Source organism: Notamacropus eugenii, chromosome 1 (assembly GCF_028372415.1).
Source record: "Notamacropus eugenii isolate mMacEug1 chromosome 1, mMacEug1.pri_v2, whole genome shotgun sequence".
Taxonomy (NCBI): Eukaryota; Metazoa; Chordata; class Mammalia; order Diprotodontia; family Macropodidae; genus Notamacropus; species Notamacropus eugenii.
The window spans coordinates 501,544,918-501,572,881 of NC_092872.1; the positions used below are offsets into that span (position 1 = coordinate 501,544,918).

A 27,964-nucleotide genomic window follows, 5' to 3' on the forward strand; every position below is an offset into this window, starting at 1 on the left:
CCTTTTCTGTTTTCTAAGAGTCATTCACAACAAGCTACCTGCCTGTACACAAAGGTGGTTTTATAAGGCCTACACTGGCTTCCGATGTTCCCTTTCTCCACCTGGTGAGAAAGCCTGCCATTGACGATGCTGTCAGAACTTCCTTACAGGATACACTTTTAGCACGTCGATAGCCAAAGTTCACCTTGTTCTTGCATTTTATTTCCACAACAGAACAGAAAGAAGCATTGCTCTAGTTATGAATCCATTTAGACTCTGCATGGAGTCACCTAGAAATCATTTTTTTTTTTTTTGTGGTGGTGGGTCAAAAAAGGGTTCTGGATTGGGAGGTAGGAATGCTGACTCTGCCACTTCCTACCTGGGTGATCTTGGACAAGTAGTTAAACCTCTCTATGCCTTAGCTTCTTCAGCTATAAAATGAAGTGGCTAGACTGGATGACCTCTAAGGTCCCTTCTGGATCTAAGCCCTGGAGATGATACATTTTATTATACATCTCTTTTATAAAAAATTATTTCCAAAAAAATTTTTTAATTAATTTAACAAACCAAGTAAATGAGTTTCCCCAGTGACCTGTGATTTTCCTAGTCAGTCCCTAACACTTTGGGAACTTATTAGTTAAGGAAAGAAACAAATATGAAGGAATATCAGAATATTAGAGTATATTGGCTAGAAGGAACTTTAGAAATCATTGAGTTCAATGTCCCTCCCTCCCCCCATTTTACAGATGAGAAAACTGAAGCCCAAAGGGGGAAACTTATTTGTCTGTCACACGAAGTCAGTGGCTGAGGCAGGACTAAGCATTAAAGCCAGTATTCTTTCTCCTGAAGATACTTATTGGTTTGACATTTTTAGGATTCATGCTTCAAGAGGGGTTTTGAAAGGGAAAAGAAATTTCTCTTCTTATCAAATGTTTTGATATTTCTCTTGGACGAGTGACTTCATTGTATTGACTTGGCTGCATGGATTCCTCCTGAATCTGAGTATCAGACTTGTCTGTATGGGTAGGTGACTGTGGATCTGTGCTCCACACCAACTGGCCAAGTGAGAATGGTACCCACCAAGCATAGTGAAAGCAAAAGTAATCCCATTAGAAGGTGGATTCCTTAAAAGTAGTTATTTTCATATCCTCAGCGCCTTAGAATAGTACCTGGCACACGCTATGTGCTTAGTAAATGCCTATGGATTGATTAATTGGTCACACACACATACACACACACACACACACACACACATCCACACACACATAAAGTTGCTCTGGCAACCTTACTGGCTTGAAGCTGATGGTGGGTATTCTGAGCCAGAGGTCAAACATTCTTCACTGAAATGAAGATTCTGAAGTGCCAGGTCACACTGCCAATCTCCATGTAATTTAGAAGTATCAGAACTGGTGAAAAATGTCTCTTCTCCACTCCCTCCCCACAACTGGCATCACTCCCTCCCCAAACCCACTCATCATAAATTACATTTCTTATCCTTCATGTGGCTTTTTCAGCTCTCAAGCATAAAAAAGTCAATTAGACTGACAATGAATGTCAAAATAAGCTTTGCTAATAAAAACCAGCCTTTAAAGGGGGATAATGCATCTGAAAATGAGGAAAGGAACCTCTTAAATTCAGTGCCCTTCAGCCAAAGGTAATTTTAGTCAACAGAATTTTCAGGAGGTTACCTTGTACCTTGAAGTTAAGTTTTGTAAAAAGGATAAAAAACTGAGATCCTGGATTTCTTCTTTTTCCTCTAGCTTCTGAAAGTCTGATGCAAACTTTCACAATTTTCTAGAACATTACAAGCATTTTGAGGAGGCATTGATAAGTGAGGAGAGGGACCCAAGCACTGTCCTTCCCCTACCTCCAACGTGATAAGACACTGACAGCCAGATCTGGCTCATCCCTTTCAGAAGCATACATAGTAGTGACCACAATTGAAATCAGGATCAAAGGTCATCAGGTGATGGGCCTCTAGGAGTGACCCTGGACTTCTAGCTATTCTAAAGCTCTTACATGAGTGCGTTATTACATGCTTGGCTAACGCAGGGGACAGGAGTAAGAAACCCTAGTAGAAGAGGTAGAGGATAGAGGAGATAGAGGAAGGAAGAACGCTGGAGGGCCCCAGAGGGCTGCTGTCTATGTATTCTGGTCCCTTTTGCATTTTCATGAGCACTAACATTAACTAAATTTATGCAGATTCAAAGATAAAAATGATAACATTATAACTTTGAGCAGAGCTTGGCACAGTGGGGACAGAAACCTGGGAAGCTGAAAAAAATATGCATTGGGGTAAATATTCATTCCCAATGTGCAGGAAGAAGCAGTGGGACTCCCATTAGAGATAACCCAAGTTACAGTTTTCCATCTCTCTGCTTCTCATGCATCCCCTGGCCCAGTGTGTTTAAATGGAGATCTCAGAGGCTTATGCCATTAGCTCTGCCTGGCACCCACATGCTGTAGCACATTAGGATAATGTACCCACTCCAGCCTCGTCCTCCCCCATTTAATTCTTGGCTTGTTTTCCCAATTGTTTTCCACAATAAGATATGGTTCTGCTCAGTTCTGATTTCCAAGAAAGTGTGTATTTGGTCCAGCTGTCCCTCCTTCAGAATTCAAATAGTCCAATCCAAACTCACGGGCCTTGGTTCAATGTTGAAATGTGGCCAGTGACCACTTCATTGGGTTTTAGAGGAGAAGTAGCCTTCTCTACCCACTAAAACAGATTCTTGAGGTTCAGAAAAATGACTGAAAATAAGAACAGGATATTTCTTGGCCTCAGTAGGGCTCAAATTTGGATTCTTGGGTTTCCTTGGGCAGCTCATAGGCAGCTGATGCCTAAGAGCAGTGGTCCCACTGGTGACTTAGTTTCTTTCCCACAGTGGACACATCACAATTAGCCCTGCTATCAGTTGGGGAAGGATAGATGGATTAGGAGTGAGAAGATCTGGATTTGAGTGCTGGTTTTGTCATTAACTCACTGTGCAACCTGTAGAAAGTTTCTTGTCCTGGACCTTAGTTGCCTTATCAAGAAGATAATAAAGGCTAGTATTTATATGAAACTTTAAGGTTGCACAGTGCTTTATGTATGTTATAATATTACATATGTTATGTCATATGTTTTATGTATGTTATATCATCTATATTATGTATTATATAATTTGTGTTATATATGTTATATCATTTGGGCCTCATAGTAACCATGCAAAAGTAGGTGCCATCACTATCTCCATTTTAGAGATGAGGGAACTGAGAGGTTACACGACTTTCTCAGTGTCTGTTTCACAGTTAGGAGTAGGATTAGAACCCAAATCTCACTGACTTCAAATCTATTGTGTTACTTAGGTGCCTAAAACATTCTTAAGAGTTTTGATGCTCCATGATTCCATAAATGGTCTCCCATGATTCTATCTGTTTGCTTCTTCCAATTCCTCCAACTTCCCTGGAAAACACCTCCAAGGGAATGGGGGTAGGTGGGTTTGAGTCTGTGGGGCACAAGCTCATGGAACATGAGATGAACTGCCCAGCTTAGCAATGAGGGACATGGGGTAATTTGGGATGATAGAGCAGTTTCTTTATTGATCCCTTTGTCTTGAGATGTCAGAAAGGGGTGTCTGTATCAAAAGGATTGACCACTAAGCTTGGAAGAGTAGCCTGCTCAATGGACCCTACCCTTTGACTTCCTTTCTCTTCCTGTCTGATCTCTTATCCTTGATGTAGACCCCTCTTGTCTCCCTGGTGAAGCCAATAAGGGGATTGCTTTATCATCCCAAAGAACCAGGTCCTCTAGTGCTGAGCCAGGGCAACTCTTCACATGCTCCATGGGATGGTCCCCATCAACTTAGCTCCTACTCCACACACAGGAAGCCCTTTGGAATTTGGATGGTAAATGTTACCCTTCCCCACTCCAACCCTGGTCTACATTTGTCTATGGGCATACCACTATAAAGCCTCCTGTGCCTTAGAGTTGAAAGCAAGAAAAGTCATCCCTTTTGCTCTTGTCACTGACATCACAGAGTGATTTATTTTGTATTTCTCAAATACACGTATATCAATCAGTTAGTCAATTGAGGAGCATTTATTAAGTACCTACTATCTGCTAGGCATTCTTCTGGGCAGTGGGCACACAAAGATAAAAGCAAAATCCACTGCCCTCAAGAAGTTCACATTCCATCTGGGGAGAAAGCATGCATAGTTGGAGGTACAGCCTAAATAGGTACAAAGGTGGGCTGGATGGCTTCATATTTAAATGTCACCCTCCACTTATTTATTGCCTCACCATTCCTTTCATAGTTTCAGTCATTTCTTCTTCCTCCTGGTTTTCATTCTGCTCATGAGCCATCTGGACCAAGTCAGTGAGGTGGGTTGTCATAGATTTAGGGAGGGAAGGGACCTTTGGGGCCATCTCATTCAATCTCTTCATTTTGCAGATGAGGGAACTGAGGCCCAGAAAGATAAAGTAACTCACCCAAGATTACATAGGTAATATGTGGCAGAGAGAAGATTTCAGTGTTATATCATCCCAGGGAAAATGATTTTGTTTCCATGAGGTTCAATTCCTTCTTCTATAGAATTCAGGAATTGGACCAGATGATCTCTATGATCCCCTAAAATGATGCCATTGTAAGGTCTCATCACTATGAGAGTTAAAAATATATATATCATACTACCATTCTGCCAAAATCCCATGTCATCCTCTCAGAAAACCTATATGGATACAGTCTACATATTTGAAGGAGTTCCAGTGTAGGGAGCAGGTTGTCTGGTGCACGCAAGTTTGGGCACAAATATCAGACATGAGCCAACAGCCTGGATGCTCTTCCTCCCCTTCCCCTTTCCAGGAGAAGCAATACTTACTTAACAGAATGATGATACATATGAGGATGGCAACAATGGCCCCTGTGCCCAGGCCGGCAGCAGCCACTGCACCAATGGTGGTGCAGTCTCCATTCTCATCACAAGGGCATACTTTGACCTTGATGATAGACATGTTGGACAGAGGTGGGTTCCCTGAGTCTGTGACAATGATGGGAACATCGTACATTCCAGCCTCGAGGTACATGATACGCAAACTGAGCTGGGCATAGTCACCTGGAACAAAATAAACAGACCAAGATGAGTGGAAGTTGCTGGCGAATATTTCCAATTCAAGCAATATGTGCTGAGCTCTGGGGGTTCTGTGTGCAGAAGCAGAAGGGAAGCTGGTTCACTGTCATCGTGTCCATGAGAGGAGGTTAACCCTGATCCATGAACTGCCTACAAGGCATCGTCACCAAGTTGAATCCATCATGTGCTTTGCCCAAAGGGACTTTGAGATACTAAAACTTATGGATAACCAGAGATAGGGGAAAGGGAAAAGTAAGGACAAGAGGGAAGAAGAAAGTGAGTTAAGAAGAAGGGAAGTAGAGGAGAATGTTAACAAAGTCTTTTGGGCAGGGACCATTTTGATTTTGTCTCTAACATCCCTATCACCTTACACATAGTAGACTCAATAAATGTTGAGTTGAAGAAGAAAGGAGGGAATAGGGAGAGAGAAGAAAGGTGGAGAAGAGAGAGGAAGAGAAGAAGAAAGGAGAAGAGGATAAAAGATCATAAAGAATGAGACGATGAAAAAAAAGCGAAGGGAGAAGAAAAGCAGAGGAGAGAGAGAATGACAGAGGAAAAGAAATGGGATAGAAAGAATGATAAAGGGAGGATCCAGGAGTGAGAAAAAGAAAAATAAGAACAGTGGGGCAAGTATGAAAAGAAAGAGGCAAGGGAGAGAAAAATGAAAAAAATATGGCCTGGGTGTTGCTTGGAATATGGAATATAGAACCTGGAAGCTCAGAGTCAGATAGAAGGAAATAGGGAGGTACTGGGAGAATTTGGACCAGTCAGTAAAGTTTAGTCCTCTCTAAAAATAAGTTTCATTCTGCTCTGGCTCCTTATGCTAGTGGACTCCCAACTAGATTTTGGAGTTCTTTAAAATAAAATACGCATCTCCAATTTTTAGTATTATTTCTTGTTTTTGTTTTAAAGACATTCTTTTTTTTCTGTCGAGTTGTGACTGCAGGTGAGTGTCCTTGCTCCTCCAGGCTTTGGCACTAAGTTTAACAAACTCTACTATACAAAGATCTGACATGAGAGCACTTAGCTCTGGATGTCACACTGGCAACTCATCAACAGCCTTTCCTTCATTCTCTCCCTCCTGCTGTCCTTTACCACAGCCAGAGCAAGAGGGAGGGAGGCAAGGAGACTCAAGCTCTTTACATACTGGGAGCTGGGTCTGTGGTGGTCCGCAGGGAGACAGTGGAAGCCTCTGGATAAAGTGGGCTTTGAGCTAGCAATACTAATAATTATAACAGCTGAGAGGCAGTTTGACATAGTGGATTGGATGCTGGGCTTGAGGTCAGGAAAACTTGAATTTGAATCTAACCTTAGACACTAGATGTACCACTCTTGGCTAGTTGACTTCTTTGACTCAGTTTCTTCTGTAAAATCAGGGAGTGGGATTGGATGATTTTTAGTGTTCCTTTTAGCTCTAAATCTATAAACCTCTGCTCACTAAATACCAGGTACCATGCTAGGCACTGGGGATTCTAATGATGAGCAACACAAACCTTCTCCTCAAGGAACTTCCATCCTACTGAGGGGATATAACACATCCACAAACAGGCAAGTATAAAGTACATATAGTCCTTTGATATTTCCAGGACATTTTACTTAGCAAAGTGTCTGGTATACAGTAAAGGCTTAATACATGTTTATTGATTTATTGATTATCTTATTTAGAATAACAATCCTATCAGGTAAATAGTGCAGGCATTATTTCCATTTAAAAATGAGGAAATTAAGATTCAAAGGAGGTCCAGTGATATGCCACTATCATACATTTAGTAGACAAACCAGTTCCCTCTTCACTCCAAGCATTATGCTCTTTCCACTGTCTCCAACCAGCTTGGAGAGACCAAGAGTTTCTACTCAGACGTTTATTGAAGACATTTCCAGGAGTTTCATGAATTCCTACCACTGACCAAGCATGTATCTATTAAGAAGACATTTGGCTCCATTCCCACAGGTCAGACCTTGGGATGCTCTTTCTGGGAGCCCGAGGGGGTTAGAGGGAAAAGGAAGTCATACCTACAGAAAATAAAGTGACAGCATTATTCAGGTTTTTCCAGCACTTTTTCCCTTTTGAAAATTTCCCCCCAAATGTTATCTTATTTGGCCATAAAATAGGGCAGTTGTTATGATGTCCTGCTTGAAAGATGAGAAAGCCAAAGCTGTTCAAAAGCACATAACTAAATCCCAATAGAGGCAAAGCTAGAATGTAGGTCTTGTGTCTTAGCTCATGGCAGCTCTTTCCATTATACTGATCGGAATCCTTTAGGCTCTGGCTGAAGAGAATGGCTGCTCCTTTGGCTTTCCACGAAACCACATTACAGGACCTAGCAAGATAATTCTGTACCTCTCCCTGGGTACTGATAAGTTTTATTCTGGCTATATTATGTGGCTTCTACCTCCTTATCAGGATGCTATTTCTCATGCATGTGCTGACATTCTCTAAGAAAAATGCCTTTGGTTTAGCTATTAATTATGCAGTCTTATGGAATGAAGAGGCAGCTAGGTGGGTGAAGTGAAGAGAGCACCAGTCAGGAAGCCTGAGTTCAAATCTGGCCTCAGATACTTACTAGTTGTGATCTTGGGTAAGTCACTTAGCCCTGTGTGCCTCAGTTTCCTCATCTGTAAAATGAGTTGGAGAAGGAAATGGCAAACCATTCGAGTATCTTTGTCAAAAACCCCAAATGGGGTCATGAAGAGTTTGACAGGGCTGCACAACAACAATGGAGTGAAAGGCAACATGTTGGAAGGAACACTGGATTTGGAGTCAAAGTACCTGGGTTCAAATCCCTACCCAAGACATTTGACTTCTTTGGGCCTCACTCAATTTCATTACCTATAAAATGAGTTTGGATTAGGTGATCTCTGAACTCTCTCCTAGCTCTTAATCCTCTGACTCAGTGACAATTTGAAAGCTTTTCACTTCTGCTCTGGTCTCAATTCAATAAAATCTATTGAATACCTATAATATTCTTAGTACATAAATTTAGCATAGTCCCTGGCACATAGTAGGTGCTTAATAGATGTTGGCTGATGAAATGATTGATATGTTAGGAACTAATCCATTAGACTGTGATTTTCCTCAAGGCAGAGTCTGGATTTCTTTTTTTGCCTTTTTTTTTTTTTTGATATTCCCAGGTTTATTCCCAGACAGTACCCGGTACATAGTAGGCACTTAATAAATGACTGACTAGGGGATGCGAAGTCAAAAATGAAATGGCTGCTGCCCTCCAGGATTTTAAGTGGTTCAGCAATGTGGGCACATACCTCTTAATGAAGAGAGAGAGCACCTTCTAGCCTGGAATATGGAGGTGGGGTTGGGGATGGGAGTGCAGATCCAAAAGCATCATAATAGTCCCATCTGCTAACTTTGTCTTGGATTGAACTGGCCCAGACTCTGCCTTCACCCATGTGCAGAAATGGCTGTCTGGCATCTGTGTAGAGACTGTACAACCATCTGTGACAGGGCATCTTCCCATTTCCCTCTGCCCACTATTAAGAGGCCACCTTTGGGTGATTATAGCCCAAGGCATAGCCATTGATCCTGACCATAGCTTGGGCCAATTGCTCTGGGACACCAGGAAGACAGATAATTGCCTTCACTTCTCAGTCATTGTGGATGATTAATACACAGCCTGGTCCTGATAACCACTCATAATTATGAGCTGTATTAGCCAAGCTTAGTGCCAGGACACTAAGGGTTTCTGCTGCAGATCTGATATGAATCTTCCCTGATGAGCTCTTGGGTTTGTACCATGACTGGGGCGGGGGACAGGAGGAAGGTGGAGGTAGGTAGAGGGAAGTCTGGAGTGACAGTCTGGAGTCCCAAGTCAGCTGCCAGACCCTTACCATTTAACCGGGTGATGGTCCAATTCTTCCGCACAGCTGACGGCATGAAGGGCAGCTCGAAGACATAGGGGCCGATGTTGGGATCGATGTCAGCATCTGCAGCTGTGATGTTGATGACATTCAGGTTTGGCTTCTCACACACCTGGGCCTCCTTGGGCAGCAGCTCTGGGGCATTGTCATTGATGTCTATGAGATAGATCTGCAGTGTCCCTGTGCCGCTGGCTGGGGGGATCCCTGTGGAAGGAGAGAAGAGTCAGAGAGCAAGATCACACCCAGAATGCCCAGCCCACAACCACCATGTTCATAAAGGCACAGTCACATACAACCTACGCAGAAACTGACATAGACAAAACCATCTAGAATATGATCATGTATACCTAGCATCTGGTATTGCAACAACAATGCTATCTCATTTGCATAAAGCTATATAGTTTACAAGATGCTTCCAAGTTCATTTTCTCATTTGTTCCTTACAATAACCTTGAGAGGTAGGTATTATATGCATTATTTATTCCCACATCACAGATGAAAAAACTGAAGCTCATAGGCAGGAACCCAAGTCTTCTGGCCGATTCTAGTGCTCAGTCCTCTGCATCATGCTACCTTGCCCTTGATCATGACTGTCATAATGATGATGAAAACATCAGAACAGTAATTGGGGCAGGGTTTGGTTACTTTTTCAACCACCAATTTTTTCCCCTCTTGCTTTGGCAGAACCCCTGTAGAATGTGGTTCATTAAATGGATTTGAAAATACCAGGCATCAAACAATGTTTTCTCAACTATTAACTTCCTCCCCTATTGAAAGGCTGATGTTATGTGGGTTAACCACATAACACTGGACTTTCCCTGGGATGGTCACTTCCATGTCTTCCTCACTGGGTCCTTTGGCTCTGGTCAGTTTAGCTTATCTTGCCAGGGCTCAGCTTCCATGCCACTTCCTGGCCAACTCCAAACAGTTATAGTTATTGTGGGGGCACCTCTCCCCCACTCTGTTTTACAACTTTCCTTGATGTGTTATCTTCTCATTAGAATATAAGCTCCTTGAGGGGCCAGGTTGCTTACTTGTATTTGTATCCCCAGTGCTTATTCCTGGCACATAGTAAGCACTTAATAGAACCTCTCTCTCTCTCTCTCTCTCTCTCTCTCTCTCTCTCTCTCTCTCTCTCTCTCTCTCTCTCTCTCTCTCTCTCTCTCTCTCTTCCCCCCTCCCTCCTTCTCTCTTCTCTTTCTCTCCCTCTCCTTCTCTCTCTTTCGCTCTCTCCCTCCCTCCCTCCTTCTCCCTTGCCCTCCCTCTCTCTTCTCTTTCTCTCACTTCTCTCCTCTCTCTCCCTCATTTCTTTCTCTCTCCCTCTCCCTCTTTCTCTCCTTCTCCCTCGCCCTCTCTCTCTTCTCTCTCTCCCTCTCACTCCCTCCTCCTCTCCCTCTCTCTCACTTCTCTCTATCTCTCTTCCCTCCCTCCCTCCTTTTCTCTTTCCTTCCCTTTCTTCCTCCCTCCCTTCCTCTTTCTCTTCCTTCTTCCCTCCCTTTCCCTCTTTGTCTTTGACAGCAATTGTATGAACAACAACTCACATTTATACAATTCTTTAAGGTTTCCACAAGTGCTTTATATACGTGATATAATCGGAACACCACAACTCTGTCATATAACTACTATCTATCTACACATGAAGAAACAGAGGCGGAGAGGGATTAGGTGAATCGGTTACCTGCAGTCACCCAGAGCTGGTGAACGGCACAGGCAGAATTTGAGATTGGGTCTTCCTGCCCCGAGGTTTCATATTCTGTCCACTGTACCACCTAGTTATACTGATAATGTAATAATCATAAACAATTTTATTGATGCCTTTTGTTTTTATATCCCAGGCATTTCTAGATATACAACCTTCCTTACCTAGAATTGCATTCTGTTTTATAACAAAGAAAAATAGTTAAGTAGAAAACCCCCATACAGGGTCTGAACCTGATGATGGATGCAACAATTTGATCTTGTAATCCTTCAATTCTCTTTTGAGAGGAGGGAGGTATGTTTTATTATTTGTTCTCTGGGACCACTGCTGGCATGTTGGTTACTTCCTTTTAGTGATCTTTTCATCTTCATTGTTATCATCATCGTATCAACAACAGCTCCATAAAGGGCTACCACCAATATTGACTTCTCTGTCTGTTCTCTCTCATGACTGGTGCCCTCTTGGGGAGAGATCCCTGCCTGGGCTTCAAACTCCCTGTTCTTGCCTTCTTCATGACTTCAACTTCAGCTTCCCTCAGTTGCCTGGATTTTCTAGCCATGAACTTTGGTATGGGCATCCTGTCATGGAGGGTCAGATCAGATTCTCTGACTTATCACCCAACCTTTTAGCAGAAACTTATACCCCTCTCTCCCACCAATTACTCCAAGGCCAAATAAGAGACTTCTTTGGAGGCCAGCTCTTGAGCTATCAGATCATGAGTGGACTGATACACTGATTTCTATTTTTTACATTGAATTTTCAGGGCATCTTTGTTGTATGGCAGATAGCATGTTAGACTTGAAGTCAGGAAGACGAGTTCAAATCCTACCTTACACCTTGGGCAAGTCACTTAACCTCTGTTTACCTCAGTTTCCCCATCTGTAAAAATGGGGATAATAATAGCATCTACCTCCAAAATGTTATGAAAATCAAATAAGTGCTTTGCAAACCTTAAAGTACTCTATAAGTTGTTGTTTCTCTTCTTCCTTCTTCTTCCTCTTTCTTTCCTTCCTCCCCCTCCTCCTTCTTTCTCAGCTCACTATACTCATAGATAAGGAGGGCTAACAACACTGAGTTTGGAGTCAGAGGTCCTGAATTTAAATCCTGACTTTATTACTTGGTTCTTAGATGAGCCTGGGCAAATTCAGGCCTCACTCTCTCACTTAAAAACTTTATGACCTTGGGAAAGCCACTTTTGCTCTCTGGGCCTTAGTTGTATCCTCCTTAAAAGGATTACTCAGTGGATAGAATGCTGGACCTGGAATCGTATGATCTGAGTTCAAATATATCCTCACTTACTAGCTGTGTGATCCTGGGCAAATTCTTGTCTGCCTCAGTTTCCTCATCTGTAAAAAGGATACCTCCTAAGATGTTGTGAGGATCAAATGAGATAATACTTCAAGAGTGATTTGTGAATATGAAAGTGCTATATAAGTGCCACTTACAATTATTAGATATTTTACTATAAAATGAGCAGGTTGGACTGGACTCTGAGGTTTCCTTTCAACTCTAAATATTATATCTCAATGATTGCAAGTTCTGCCCATGGGAGAGCTCACAAGGACTATTAATTGAGGTTCCTTAGAACTCACTCACCCTGACCCTTAATAATCTAAAGTTTAAACTCAAAGGGTCTAACCTCCTTAGTGAGTGACTTGGGACAGTTTTTACAAGTCCTAATTTACTCTGAGCCTCAGTGACTTTTAAGGGCGTGTATCTCTGGATAAGAATGACTTACATTTCTACAGAGGCTTTACAAAAAAATACACACAAAAACTGAAGATCTGGCTTGAGTCAAATGATCCTGAAAGGTCGCTGAACCTCCCTGATTCTCAGTTTCCTTATCTGTAAAATGGGGGAAATAATAGCACAGGGTTGCTGGGAGGATCAAACAAGGTCATATATGCAAAGTACTTTGTAAATCTTAAAGTGCTATAAAAATGCAATATATTATTATTATTCCATGGAGTATATGGAGAAATCGAGGTCAGAAGAGAATGACTTGCCCTAACTCAAACAGATAAAAAGCATGTGAGGGATTGAAGCCCAGATTTTTGGACTTGAAATCCAGTCCACTCCTTGATGAAAGAGTCAGGACTGGAACCCAGGTCTTATGACACTCTTTCTTTCCACAGTAGGACTTAGAAAGGTAGAGCAAGCATTACTGGCCCCATTGGACACTTGACCAAACTGAGATTTACAAAGGTCAAAGAATTTGCCAAAGGTCACACATATCATTTGTGGAAGAGTGGATACAGATTTGTGAATCTTACATAGTCTAATGCCTTTTTTCTATTATACCCTGCTGACTTCATACAGACTAGAGTTCTTGACTTGAGGAATCTATTCTTGGTCTTGCCACTACCTCAAGGGGTGACCTAGTAGACTACCCAAAGATCTTCCCTAGGCCTCCTGATAAGCACAGATGAAAACACTGTCCAACCTCATAACCCTGAAGATGCCTCCTTAGCTCAGTTGTAGGAGATTAGGAACCCTCATATGACACTTAAAATCCAAAGACAGAAGAGTTACAGGCATCTGTCAGCTAGAGTTCTTTTAGGAGTCCTAGAAATCTTGGACATATGGAGATCCTTTATTGACTTGCTCCCTTCCTAAAGTCAATCTACCTCTAGTGAATGCAAGGATGAATGTGGCAGCCACTGAGGCCTCAGACACTCAAAAGCCAGAAAACCTAGGGCATCCATTCTGAGGACAGGTATTTTGGCTCCTCCCCCATTCCATCTTAAAGGTGAAGAAACTGAGACTCAAAGAGTATATGAGACCAGCTTAAATGATATCTTATTCACTATCAAGCCAGTTGTAGAGACCAATTCTTCTACAAGACTCCAAACCATCTACCTGACTGATTCTCCGGGGGTTGGGGGGGGCGCGGTATAGCTGATGGGATGTAGGCATAGCTCCCATACTACCAAAGGTGAGGACAGAAGAGGAAAGCCCAGCAATATTCTAATCCTGGGTTTGGCTTCAGATGGAGGCACCTGACCTTGCATTAACAGCTGCCTGTTCTTGTCGAAGCAGGCCATGTGTAAAAAATATATCCAAGGGGATGTCTCTTTAATCTTTCACAAAACACATCAAAACAAATTTAAGGAAAAACGCAGCCTTGTTCTTGCCTTTGAAAAGCTGCTTTGATAAGTAGATGATGACACAGCACATAAGCAGGGAGACAGGCAAAGGGATTCTATTAACCTAGATAAAACTTTAGCCATTACCCTGAGCACTCAGGAAGGAATTTTAAATGAGATGTTTTTTCATGTGCATTTTTATGACTGTACTATTATAGTGACGATTCATTTTTCAGAAATCTTCATGCAATTTCAATTCTGGGACCTGCAGCAAGACCAGAGGGAAGGACACCAGGTCCTTTGTCTTTGCAGTACAAATATCAGGGCAGCACCTTTGACTTCCGGAGCACTCAGGGAATACAGCGTCCACTGTGGCCTCCTATAGGATTTAAAAGGCTAGGACCTAGGAGGAGACTAGAAGGTTAACCTTAGCCTGGGATTTTACACATGCACATTTTTGCAGGAAGCAACAACTATGAGCTTGTTTCTTACCTTTCTTTCTAGAGCTCCCACCTGGAGAACTTTCTTTCAGGAAGGACAGAATTAGAACCAAAGAACTATTAGACATGCTGAGGCAGAAGAACCATCAGAAGCCATCTTGTCTAGTCTGAGCTAGTCTCTGTTAGAACCTTCCCTGACAAGTAGTCAGTCAGCCTTCCAGATACCATCTTCAGTGATAGGAAACTCACTACCTCTTACAGAAGTTGATTTTGGTTTTGTATTTCTCTAAAGGACAGGAATTTTCCCTCACATGGAAATGGTAAAATATTTGCGACACTCACTTATTGCTCCTTATGGTAACAAAAATACAAGGGGTTTTAGAAATCCTCTCTTTTAGCCCCTTTATTTATAAGAAGATGACACTGAAGGCCCCCAAAAGGCAAGTGAATCATCTAAAGTCTCAGACTTAATCAGTTGTGGCGCTAACCAAGTTTTCTGAAATACTTTTCTTATATTCTCTTTGCTTTCTGGCATAGTTTCTTATACATGAGAATAAATGTTTCTTGAACAAATGGACCCTCCTACCTTAGCAGTCTTCTTACACCTCACTTACCCTACATATATTCTGTGATCCAGTGACATTGGCCTCCTTGGTATTCCTTGCACAAAATACACCATTTCCTGACTTGGGGCATTCTCACTGACTTCCTCTGGTGCCTGGAATTCGCTCTTTCTTTCTCTCTACTTCCTCACTTTCCTTGTTTCTTTCAAGTTCCAGCTAAAATCCTTATTGTTGTGGTTTGTCCTTCGTTCTGGAAATGGGCCAGGGACATCGTGACTTTCAAGTGAATGGGAGTTAAGTGAGGCAGAGCTATGCCCCAATGTTCAGCCTCCCTTTCTCCTCCAGAGTCATCAAGATCCGGTGGCAAGACAAAAGTCTAGATGATAGGCAATGGCCCAGGATGCAGTGGGTGATCTTGGCCTTTCTAAGTCCTACAAGAAGCCTTCAAAAAGCCTCTTCTGATTCCTAGGATTCCTGTTAATTCTCGTGCCTTCCTTTTGTTGATTATCTCCAACTGGTCCTACATGGAGCTTGTTTGTATATAGTTATTTGAATGTTGTCTCTCCTGTTAGACTGTGAACTCCTTGACAGCAGGGACTATCTTTTACCTTTCTTTGCTTCCTCAACACTTAACTCAGTACCTGGCACATAGTCGATGCTTACTAAATGCTTTTTGACTGACTAAATGAATGAAAGGGTACGTCAAACCCTGGCTCCTCTGCTTTGTTCCCTGTGACTATGGTCCTCTGCAAAGGCTGCAGTATCTCCCTTTTCCAGTCTCTCCACTTTCTTCCAAAGCTGTCAGAAGCATAGCACAGACCCCATTGAGCAAACCTCCCAAATCAATCCTCTGTTTGCCTCAGCTTCCCTTTAATAACACATTCTGAATCCTGTGCACATTTAATTTACTCCACCAATTTCCTGTCCCACTTTCACATTTCTCCCCCTTTCTTTTGACTGTAGAACCTGGGAAAAGGATAAGTTATCCTGACAACTCTGTCAGGGCATCATTCCTGCTAATGCATCACATTAGGGTCTCACTGAAGCATGAACAATGCAGATCTGGGCCACACCATTGTCAGCCGCCAGGAACGTGGCCTCGTAGACATTATTCTTAATGTAGACAGACTCTCGATCAAGGACAGCCGCCGTGGTGATCTGACCATTCGTGGCATTAATGTTCAGCCAGTTTGCTGGATCGGACAGCTTGGAGTATCTATGGAGAAAAGGAATAAATGTAGGCAAGGTTCTCTCTTGATGGGCCCTTGAAATAAAGGATTTTTTCTTCCTTTAAGTACTGCTGATCTTATTAGGGGAAAGATGGCAGCAATGAGGGTTGTCACCTGAAATAGCCAAGATCCAGAGTCAGCTCATACTTGATATCCAGTATCCCAGGATGCTTGGTGAAGCTGCTTGGCATAGCAGACTCCCGAATTTTCTCCCTGTAAATTGCTCAATAGGCCTCCTCACAAATGACTCTCTGTTTACTGGGAGAAGCCCTGCTTTTCTCTCTCTACTTATAAGATCATTAAAATATAGAGTTGGATGAGGAATCTCCTCCAAAATTCTCATTTTGCAAATAAGGAAACTGAGGCTTGGAGAAGGTTTGAGTAAAGCTGAATCTTGATTATTCCCTCCCCACCCCCTATTGGCTTTGATTCTGTCCTCAATTTTTAGTATTAACTTAAAGTGGTCTTCTGGGGTTGTGGATATATTGCTTTGGAAAGGTTTCTAATATCTTTCTCCTTTGGAAGTTTTGCTATGTCTCTTTAGACTGAAAAGTCTTTAAATACCATGACTACATCTTTTGCAATATCTCTTTACCATCAAATGACCTAGCGGGTAATTATTCATTTTACAAAATAATTCACCTTAGAATTCTTGTTAAATTCCACATTTTTTATCTATCATCCCCCATCATGTACTCATTATTCCAGTCAAATAGGTCAACTTGCCATTCCCCAGACATGGCACTCTGTCATCCACCCCTCCGCTTTTGAACAGTCTGTCCCTCATGCCTAGCATGTCACCTTTACGTCCTAGGATTCCCAACTTCTTTCAAGACTCAGCTTAGGTACCATCTCTTATGGGAAGTCTCTTTGGATGCCCTTAGGAGTTAATGCTTCCTCCTTCATCTTCCCTGCATCCCTGTACAGTACAATGCAAGTTCCTCAAGGATAGAGACTGTTTTTCATGTTATCTCTGCTGCGTAATGCCTCACTTAACAAATGCTTCAACAATTGAATTGGAAATTGATCAAGGTTCATAGATTTAGAATTTTAAGTAACCTTAGAGGTCACTGAGTCTAACTCCTTCATTTTATAGATAAGGAGTTGAGGCACAGAGGTTAAATGACTCACCCAGGGTCATATAAGCTAGTAAATATGGGGGGGGGGCATTGTCACCAGTGCCTGTAGCACCTTTAAAACAAGAAGAAGTTTATAATGATTTAATATATAAACATCTTTTCAGAAGCACCTATTTTGCAAAGCAGGGACCCCATTTACACACTCAGGATTGTATCCAGTCCTTGTGGCTCTCAAGTCTGCCTCTCTCTGCAGGCTTCTTTGACTAGTTCCTCTCTCATCTTTTTGCTGTGTCAGCCACAGGGGGAAAGAAATCTCATTTTGCATTTCAGAAAGCTGTGCTGGGGAAAAGCTCAGCTGAACTTAATAGCCTCAGTCTGCTATGGCAAAGCACTGTTCTTTGCGATAAACCCCAGGTAAACAGCTTTATGCCTTTGTTTTCAAAATGTGCCACTTGATCCACTGGCAAAACAACAATTTTGCCATAAAATGTGTGGTCTGGGAACTTCAGCTGGAGCAGTTGAACAGCCCCTGGCTGGAGGTTGTTAGGGGAGGAACTTTCAGATATGATGTCTAGACTGTACAAGCCTGAGGCTTCTGCAACCCTGCTGAACCTCCTCAAAGGGCCCGACTGGCCATTCTGTGGACTTGACAATGGGTCATGTTCTTTTCTAAGGGATCTTGAGTAGGTCCTGTGGCTCAGGTGGAATAAGGACAGTTTGAGGAGGTGGGAAAGAATGGGGCACTAGACTGTCTCCAAAGTTTTTCTCTAATCACCCCAAATCCCTTGACTCAGGACTTTCTCCACCAGACTAACAGGGAGATATAATCATTACTCTTTCACTCAATCATATCAAGAAGCTGAGGATTTTATTGGTGGGGTTATTCTCTCCATTTATGCAGATAAAAAACCTTTATGATTTAGTAAGTAAATCTCTCTTTAGTCAATCTGCTGATGAGCCTCACTGTGTTTAGTTAGGCTGGTTCTTAGACAAAGGAGAAGCATAATGCAGTGTATATACTGCTGAACTTGGAGCTAGGAAGGACCCACTTCAAATCCTACCTCAAACACTTACTAGTATAACTGTGGGTAAGTGGCTTGACTTTTTGGGATTTCAATTTCTTCATCTGTAAAATGAAGGGATTGGACTAGATGATTTTAATGGTATAAAGAAGTTTTTGAGGTGTTGAACCATGAAGAAAATGGCACTCATGTCAGGTGGTGCTTAATAAACCAGAAGACAAAGCCCTCTGTTGAGAGTGAAAGTAGAGGAGTAGTGGAGGTTTGAGGAAAGAAGAGAGGGTTTGGAATATTTGGGGAGAGATAGAGGGGGGAAGGGGAGGAAGGAGAAAGAGAGGGGGAGAGATGGAGGGGAGAGAAGGAGAGGAAAAGGGAGGGGGAGGAAGGGATAGAGGGAGACAGAGGGAGAGAGGCAGAGAGGGAGGGAGGAAGAGAGAGAGAGAGAGAGAGAGAGAGAGAGAGAGAGAGAGAGAGAGAGAGAGAGAGAGAGAGAGAGAGAGAATGAATCAGGGATGAATAAAAATAAATAAAAGGACTGCAGTGCAACAGCAGCAAGGGACCATAACTTGGATAATATAAATTTGTGATGGACCTAACTGGCATGATTGTGTGACTTTCTCCATGCAACACATGTATAGGCATAACAAAGGTAGATGGTAGCAAAAAACTCAGAAATGAGATTTGGCAAGACATATGTGGCAACAGGACAAGGGATTTCCAGGGAAGGGGACAGCATAGGAGTAAACCACAGTTTTAAGACTAAAAAAGGGAGGAAAGTGCAATCAGAGTAGATATCATGGACTGGCATAGCAGGGAGGGGTGGAGGGAAGAGGCCAAAATAAGGATAAGGAATAGGTAAGAGAGAAGAGAGGTATACATAGAAGGGTATGAAGTTAGGATCAGAGAAAGGAATTTAGGAGTCCAATATAAGAGACAGATCACAGGTGTGATCAAGGGTATGATCATTCCTGTGAATGCCTTGGGGAGAGGGAAATTGTAGGTGATAGAAATTTGGGAGGGTGAAGACCTAAGAGCCAAAGTATCTGAGGGGTTTCAATCTGTACATTGAAGTTTTTAAGCATAAGGGAAGAAATTAGAGAAGACTCAAGATAAGTACAGAAGACCTTGAGGAAGGAGGGAAATGGGCAACCCAGTCAGTCAGCCCAGCTCAGCTTCACTTCAGGGGGACAATGTGCTGGGCCCCAGATGAAACAGGACATTACGCCAAGTATCATTTAAGATATTATGGAGTACCATCAATCATCTCAAGGTTCATACTACTGAAAAAATAGCACTGATACTAATCTTCTATAGTTTTGATTAGTGGAGAAACATTATCTAAGAATAACCAAAGGACATGGGTTTATGTAGGCTGCAGCAGATTATTAATGGTAACTTGAGCATATGAAATGCTGTAAAAGACATTCTTGAAGACGTGTACGACAAGAAAAGGAAGTAGGCTGGTTATATAGCAAGAATGAGAGATAAAAGATGGGTAATTTGAGTGTTGGTGTTGTCGGATATTAAAAGAACTAGGAGAAGCCTTGTAGCATCGCTAAATCGGATAGTCACGGAGGATTTTGGAAGGACATACACAAGAACAGTATAGAATGCAAAGACAAAGATGGATTGCCATCTGCACCTGAAAATACCTGAGTTGATGGAATTGCAGATCCATAGAAGTATCTAACTAAGCAACAAGGGAAACTTTTGAAACTCAGGGAGGAACCTTCCTGAATATTCTAGCAGTTAAAGTGATACCAGCACCTCCAGATAAGAAGGGAGGAAGTTCAAGTATGTAAAGGACGAGAAACTTTCTTGCTAACTTTTCTTCCACTCCACAATTTCTTAAATGATACTTGGCGTAATGTCCTGTTTCATCTGGGGCCCAGCACATTGTCCCCCTGAAGTGAAGCTGAGCTGGGCTGACTTACTGGGTTGCCCATATCCCTCCTTCCTCAAGGTCTTCTGTACTTATCTTGAATCTTCTCTAATTTCTTCCCTTATGCTTAAAAACTTCAGTGTACAGATTGAAACCCCTCAGATACCTTGGCTCTTAGGTCTTCACCCTCCCAAATTTCTATCACCTACAATTTCCCTCTCCCCAAGGCATTCACAACAATGATCACACCCTTGATCACACCTGTGATCTGTCTCTTATATTGGACTCCTAAATTCCTTTCTCTGATTCTAACTTTATATCCTTCTACGTCTACCCCCACAATCAGCGAATGAAAATGTTGTTGTTTTCTATTTTGCAATTTTGCCCATTCCATAAGCCAGGGATCCTAAAGAATCCATCCATTGCTGGGCAGCCCTCATCTGACCATGATGTTTCAGTCCTCTTAAACCATGTGATTCTCCACAATTTAACCACATATTGCATATTGAGGTACAAATCAAGGTAGTACCTCATCTTTGGTAAGAGAAAAGAAGAGAATCACTTTTCCCTTACCATGGAACACTAGAGTTGGAAGGCACTAGAGGTCATCTAATCCAACCTCCTAAGAAAATTAAGGCCCCAAAGTGACGTGTTCTGGGTTGCACGCCATCATAGCTGAGGCTAGGACACATCTGGCTATTTCAAGTTTGGCTCGTCTGGGCTCTGAATTGTACATATTGACACAGCTGGAGATGGAAGTAAAGATGAGGTTGTGTGTGAATTCTGAGGCGTCTCCTCTAAGTCAGCAGCAGATCAGTCCCCAGAGCACAGGGGAAGATTGCTCAGAGTTCCAAGGCTGGACAGCTCCCTCCAACCAGGAAATAACCAGTACCTTTTCCCTTAAGGCACTCTTCCTTTTTTTTTTTTTAAACCTGAGGGAGTATGAGTCTGGTGAATGAGAACTTCATGGTAGCCCACTTGGGACCCTTCTCTATGGTGTCTCAGCAGAGGAGAAGGAAACCATGCAAGCAAGTTTGGTTTTGATTTTTACAGTGGAAGTACTTGGGAGCTCTGGGTCTGGGCACCTTTTCCTAAGGTATTCCTCAGGGACTAGCTTAGCTGGGTAAAACTGAGCTATCATTTTTGGGTTAAGGATTTTCTTTCCTCCAGGGACCCACCTTACTGCCTGCTGCATGAACCTGTCAGGATCCACAGCAGAAAATGTGGTCAACACTGTCCCCATGGGAACACCCTCCTCTAGGCGGATTAGCTTGTGGTTAGAAGGGAAATATGGGGCTTCATTAATGTCCATGACTGAGATGGTCACTCCTGCTGTAGACTGGAAGGACATCTGGATGCCACTGGCCAAGGGTGCTTGATTGGATACCATCACAGTCAGCATGAACGCTCTGTTCATCTCATAGTCGACAGCCTAGAACAAGGGAAATAAAAACAGTAAGTGGACACAAGGCTATGGGAAGGCAGTGTCATTCTTGAAATGTAGAAACTGTGAAAATTCCTTAAGTTCCACTGTGTGGACTGGTATGAAGCTGTGAGGTTGCACTATAGGTTGAAGGGAGGAAGGAACAAGGAGGTGGTATCATCCATTGATGCAAACCACTGTCCAAAAATGGACTGGGATGCCACAGAAGGCATTATTTTCACATTTTTGTCTTCTCACATCCATGGAAACTTTGCTGTTCCTAGAATACACTGTATCCTGAAGTCTCTGTAATTTGGAATGCACTTTGCCTCATTTCTCCCTCTTCATCATGACACACTGGGTCAGGAGGAGAAATCGACATTTTTTCGTTGCCCTTCACTGGTACTTCCAGACCTTCCTCTATTGCCTTTACTTAGTAACCTCTCCTCTTTATGACTCTTTCCTTCTTTCTACAGTACCCAAATCCATATCTTGGTAGTAATTTTCTACTGGACCCTAACTCATTCTCCCTCCTTTCTTAAGGAGCAGAATAGTACTTGGCTTACAGTAAAAAAAGCTAATCCACATGGATAGTCAACCTTGGATCTCACCATTGCACAGTATTCTACCTCCAGGATCCAGAAGTCTGCAATTCCTGTACTTGACCACAATTCTGACCTCTAACAGACCCTCCTACAGAGGTCTGCTTCTAAACCTCTTCTTTGTCATCACTACTATTCCCAAGTATTTCACTTTCCCTTGCTTTCCTAGCTCTTGTTCTGGCTTCATGTTCCTTCCTTTGCAATCTTGATCCTATAGTTAAGCATTTCAATCATACCCTGTTCTCTACCCCGAAATCCCTTCTCCTCCTGTCCTACTGTTAATCATATCTTGTGAAACCTCAGCCCTGGGATACTCCCATCACTCACCATCTCTTCTCTTATTTGGATGATGCTGAATGCCAGTGGAGAAAGTCACACCTCTCTGCTATCTGGGCATACTACAAATGAATGTTATATTATTTTAACAGGGCTTCACCACGTGCATCAATCTTTATTTTTCCACAATTGGCTCTCTTACTATACTCTCCAAACCAGCAACTCCAAACCTTCTGGTGTTTTTTCAAGCCCCTTATGTTATCCCCTTCCCCCTCCTTTTTAGTACAGGACTTTGCCCAGAGGTGGGGAACCTGAAGCTTAGAGGCCACACGTACCTCTTTAGGTCCTCAAGTGTATCCCTTTTAGACAAAAGCCTTTGAGGGCCACATGTGGCCTTGATGTTACAGATTACCCACCCTTGACTTTACCTCTCTACTGATAAAATAGAGCTCCCTCCACTCTCTTGTTCTGCACCTTTAACCGCCCCCTCCCCCACCAAACACCATCACCAATTCTCTCTTCATTCACCCCATGATAAAGAGAAGAATTCCCTTGCCAAAGCAAACTATTCTGCTTATGCTCTTGATGCCATCCCCGCCGATCTCCTTCAAGACTTAGCCCTCTTCAATCATTCCCTCCCTTTCTAATTTTCAGTCTCTTCCTGCCTATTGACATCTTTCTTGCTGCTTACAAACACACAGAGACCTCTCCGATCCTCCAAAAACCTTTACTCCATGCCATGATCCCTTTAAGCTCTTGTCTTCTCTCTCTTTTGCCTTTCACAGCCAAATGCCTAGAAAAAGCCATCTGGCCTAGCTGTCTCCCCTTCCTACTCACTTCTCCAGCCTTTGCAGTCTGGCTTCTTATCTTACCAATCAATTCAAGATGTTCTATTCAAGGTTACCAATGATCTCTTAATTACAAAATCTGATAGTCTTTTCTCAGTTTTCAGCCTTCTTGACCTTCTGCAGTGTTTGACACTGATGGCTGAGGTTTTCTATAACAATTGGCATTTACATAGTGCGTTAAAGCTTTCATAGAACATTCTGCATTGTAACTCATTTGCTCTTGAAATAATCCTATGAAGCAAGTACTATCTATATTATTAACCCTATTTCACAGGTGAGGGAACTGAGACTCAGATAAGTTAAGTGACTTGGCTACCCATGGTCACATAGGAAATAAGTGTCAGGAAATGCTCAAACCTGGCCTTCCTAACTCCAAGATCAGCTTTGCTTTACTTTGCTTTACTCTTACTTTACTTTACCCAGTACGCTGTACTATTGTGACATGGTCTAAGGATGCCGTTCCTCTGCTCATGAAACAACAGCAGCTCCCTCTTGTCTCCAGCATAACTTACACACTCCTCTCTGACGTTTGAAGCCCATCACATTTGGGTTCTAGCCTACTGTTGTACATATTCCATTTCATACATTTTGTATTTCAGCCAAACAGCCTATTTTATATTTTTTGAACGACATCTCTCCTCTCTATCCTGTCCCCTACGCCTGGAATGCACTTACTTTTTACTTCTGTCTCAGACAGTCAGTCCCTAGAGTCCTTCCAAGCTTAGTCCAAGGGTTGCCTCCAATACCAGGCCTATCTCAATTTCCCCAGTTGCTAAGGTCCTGTTTCCCACCCCACCCCATCTCTGCCAGAAATCACTTTGTATTTATTTTACTGTGTACATGTTTTTTCCACCCAACAGAAAGCAAGTTTTAGTAAAGATAGGGTCCGTTTCAGTTTTGTTTATATAACCTCAGTGCCTAGAACAGTGCTTGGTACACACAGGAATTTAAATCCTCATCCAATTAAGGAGTAAATGAACGCTTCTCTCTCCTGCTTTAATGACACTTCTTCCCCTGGCTTTCCTACCTGGCTAGCCACTCTTCGGTATCATTTGCAGGATCATCATCCCTGTGGCGCCACTTAAACTTGGGTGCCCCCAAAGGCCTTCTCCCATTTTATTTCTAAAATATCTCTCAGTGATGTCATTATCTCCCATCCAACACTTTGCAAAGTGCCTGGCATATTGTAGTTATTTTAGATGATTCCCGGAACTTAACATTCAGTCCTATTTAGTCTTCTAAATTCCAGTCTTATGACTTAATGGACATCTCAAACTCTGTATGTCTCAAATGGAACTTATCTTTTCCTCCCCACTCTTCAAATCCATTCTTCTAGAGTTCTCTATTTCTGTGGAGGGTGCTGTTACCATTCTAGTCACTCAGATTTGCAGGTCATCCTTGACTCTTCTCTCTCCCTTAACATCCATTGTCAGTATCAAATCTGGGTGATTTTGCCTCCACATATTTCTTACATCCATGTTCTCTCCATTTACACGGTCGCTGCCCAAGTTTAGGCCCTTATCATCTCTTGTGTGGCCAGCCTTACAGCCTTCTAATGGGATTCCTTTTTTTTTTGTCTCTCTCATTTAACCTTATCACAGCTGCCAAAATAATCCTCCTGAATCACAAGGCTCATCATGTCCCTCCCTGGCTCAAGAATCTTCAGTGACTACAAGTGAAAATTTAAATTCCTTAGCTTGATATTAGAAGTCCTTTACAGTGTGGCCCTGACCCGTCCTTATAGTAATATTTTGGAAAATTCTATTTTTACTACTCCACATTTCAACTACCTTGGTCAACCAGCTGTTCCTCAAACTTGGAATCCCATTTCTTGCTTCTCTTCCTCCATGACTACAGTATGCTCCTTTGACATTCCACTTCTTATGATCACTAGTTTCCTTCAAGGTTCAATTCATTTGACAGCTTCTGTGGGCTTTTACTGATCCCTGTGGTTGTTAAAGTTCTCTCTCTCCCTCCTGAAATTGTCATGTATAAACATAACTATGTATATTTCACATTTCCCACAATAGAATGGAAGCTCCTTGAAGTTCCTTGTTATGTCTTTGTAGCCCTAGCACATAGCACAGTGTCTTGGTATGTATTGTAGATATGGACTTAGTAAATGCTCATTTGATTGGATTGGATTTGTTGGCAGTTGTGGGCTCCCCATTCATTGTCTGGTTTCTAGGAATGGTAATCTTCTTTCAGAGAGGATTTGATTAGATGGCCTCTAAAAGTCCTATCTCACTCTGGGGTTTGGTGACTTTTTTGAATTGCTCCCATTGTCCATCAAGTTTGGTCAGCTTCAGTGTGAGGGAAGGCTGTTTCCTAACCTTGCCCTCTGACCCAGGGTCTAACCTATTTGGTGGACCTTTAGCCCTGCATGCACAGATGTTGAAGGCATAGAGGAGGAGAAGCAATTTCCAGAGTAGTCTGTAAAATGAGAAGCAACTGATTTCTCCAGAAGAGGAAGTCAACCTCAAGGAAAATAATGACATGTAAACTACTTGTCCATTTAGAGTACCACAGAGTAGAAATTAATCACAACCCTTCCTTTGTCTTTTGGGATTTATCATTTATAAAGCCTTTTTGCAATCATTATCTCATTTTATCCTCAAAACAATCCTAGGAGAAATGATTATGAGGTAAACCACTTTCCTTTTTTAAACCTCTGTTTCGTCATCTATAAAATGATCTCACAACACTTGAATTCCCTTCCTTACAGGGTTGTGAGGAAAATACTTTGCAAACCTTTAAGCACAGAAGTATTATTATCAATCATTATCATCATCATCAATATCAATCATATCTCCTTGCCATATTTACAAGAATAGCTATTTGATGAGCCTGCCACAGCATAGAAGAAGACTTTGGGAATTCGTAACTTAAGAAGAAAAGCAAGAACCCAAAGGACTTAATTTTGGCCTTCATTTCCTAGAGAGAGATGTAATTGTTAGCTCAGTCTTGTTGGGGCAGCATCCCAAGAATATCCAGTTGGTTCTGTTAAGAATAGGCAAGAAGGACACCTCACCAGATTAACAGCATTTCTAGCTCTCCAGGCAAATGCGCCAGACTCTCAGGGGTTCTTCAGCCTCTCTTTAACATGTTTGTTTCATGTCTGTTACTTCATAGCCTGACTGCAACTAGAACTACCTTGCCTATTTCTCTCTGCCAAATTATGCCTCCTCTTCTCACCTTCACAAATCTTTTCTGTACTTGCTTCTTTTACGAAGGACTAAAACTCAACTAGTTCTAATCACTCCAATACTGCTATAGCTCCTCAGGGGCATATCATAGTTCTCATGTCCTAAAAATGCTTGGTCCTTATGTGTGTGTCTCTTTAAAGCTGTGGTTATATTCAGAGCCTGGCTAAAGGCCAAAGATAGTTATTAATGTCCAGAATAGAGAAGAGTAGCAGGCAAAATAATTGTGGTTATATGGTCACTCCAATTCTCAAAGCTTAATGAATTAGGGTTTTATCAAAGGTATACGTAAGTTAGACCAGAGGTATTATATTTTTAAAAAGTACAAACACAGATTGGTTTAAAAAAACAAAACAGGCAGTAGGTCAATCTGGCCGTTGGCCCATAATTTGATAATTCTTAGGTAGACTATCAAGAGTCAGATTTAAGAGTTGTAAAATAAAAACATGCTTATGAAACATATACCTTTGAATTACTAATGGCCTATTATTAAAGCACAATCTCTTTATAAATAATTAGTTTTAGAAACAGAAGTATAAAAAAGAAAATTCATTACTTTTACAACTTATTCCTTAATGAGACCTTCAGTTACTACTTTTTTCTTTTAGAGGTCTTTGGAAAGTCACATGACAATATGCATAGACATTCTCTCAAAGAAGGTATGAATTTCACATTACACACCTATGTCACATTTATGAATAAGTGGTCATGTCTTCTCACAAGCCCACTGTGATACATGCACTTATTTGGAGAAACATAATAGAAAGGTCAGCTTTCCCAGTTAGGGGCATCTGGGTATAGCCATGGATAGAAAGTCAGACATGGAGGCAGGAAGACCTGAGTTCAAATCCAATCTCAGATACTTATTAGCTATGTGGCTCTGAACAAGTCACTTAACCCTGTTTGCCTCAGTTTCCTCATCTGTAAAATGAGCTGGATAAGAAATTAAAAACCACTCCAGTATCTCTGCCAAGAAAACCCCAAATGGAGTCATAAAGAGTCTGACATGACTGAAATGACTGAACAGCAAAATGGAGACGTCACCTACATACAGGGATATGCCATGTAACATTGCTTTGACAAATATTGTTTTCTAACAATGTAATTAATCATGCAAAGCTACTGTAATACTACTCACATATCTCATTTATTACATTATCCTTATCTTTCACTAATAACATTGTTCTCATGGAACTGAGTGGTCCTAATGGTGTTACTTTACCAAGAGTACTTCTGCCAATCAACCAATCAGTGTTACATGGAATATTCCTGTAACACTGTAATGTTTCTGAATCTCCAAGACTCATAACAAATTATCTTTTCTTTATTCTTCCAGGAAATGGGTGATGTCAGATCTGGAGATTGTGGCAGTTAAAGATTCTTGCTTATCATACACTCTCTGAAGAATATATTAAGCATTTTCTCTACTGAATGTGTGGTATCAGCAATTGTTCCATCTTCCTGAAGCTACGTGTTATAACAATCACTCGATCAACACCGTGCTAGATGCTGGGGATGTAAAGAAAAAAATGAAACATTTTCTACCCTCAAAGAGCTTATATTCTACTAGAATACAGGAATGAATGTATATAACATGTACAAAATAGATCTAGAATGAAAACAAGGTTTTTCTGTGTGTGTGGGGGTAAGGGGG

General features: G+C 41.9%; 1 protein-coding gene across 1 annotated transcript in view; it reads right to left on the reverse strand.

The window, feature by feature from the left end:
* The window catches only part of CDH4 (cadherin 4), a 1,168,514-nt gene that overhangs the window by 17,201 nt on the left and 1,123,349 nt on the right, over window positions 1-27,964 (reverse strand). Inside the window, exons 10-13 of the mRNA XM_072633380.1 lie at window positions 21,137-21,390; window positions 15,823-15,965; window positions 8,932-9,165; window positions 4,840-5,073 (exon numbers count right to left, since the gene is read on the reverse strand). Of these exons, the coding sequence (XP_072489481.1) occupies window positions 4,840-5,073; window positions 8,932-9,165; window positions 15,823-15,965; window positions 21,137-21,390 (865 nt within the window). The remainder of the gene's footprint in view (window positions 1-4,839; window positions 5,074-8,931; window positions 9,166-15,822; window positions 15,966-21,136; window positions 21,391-27,964) is intronic.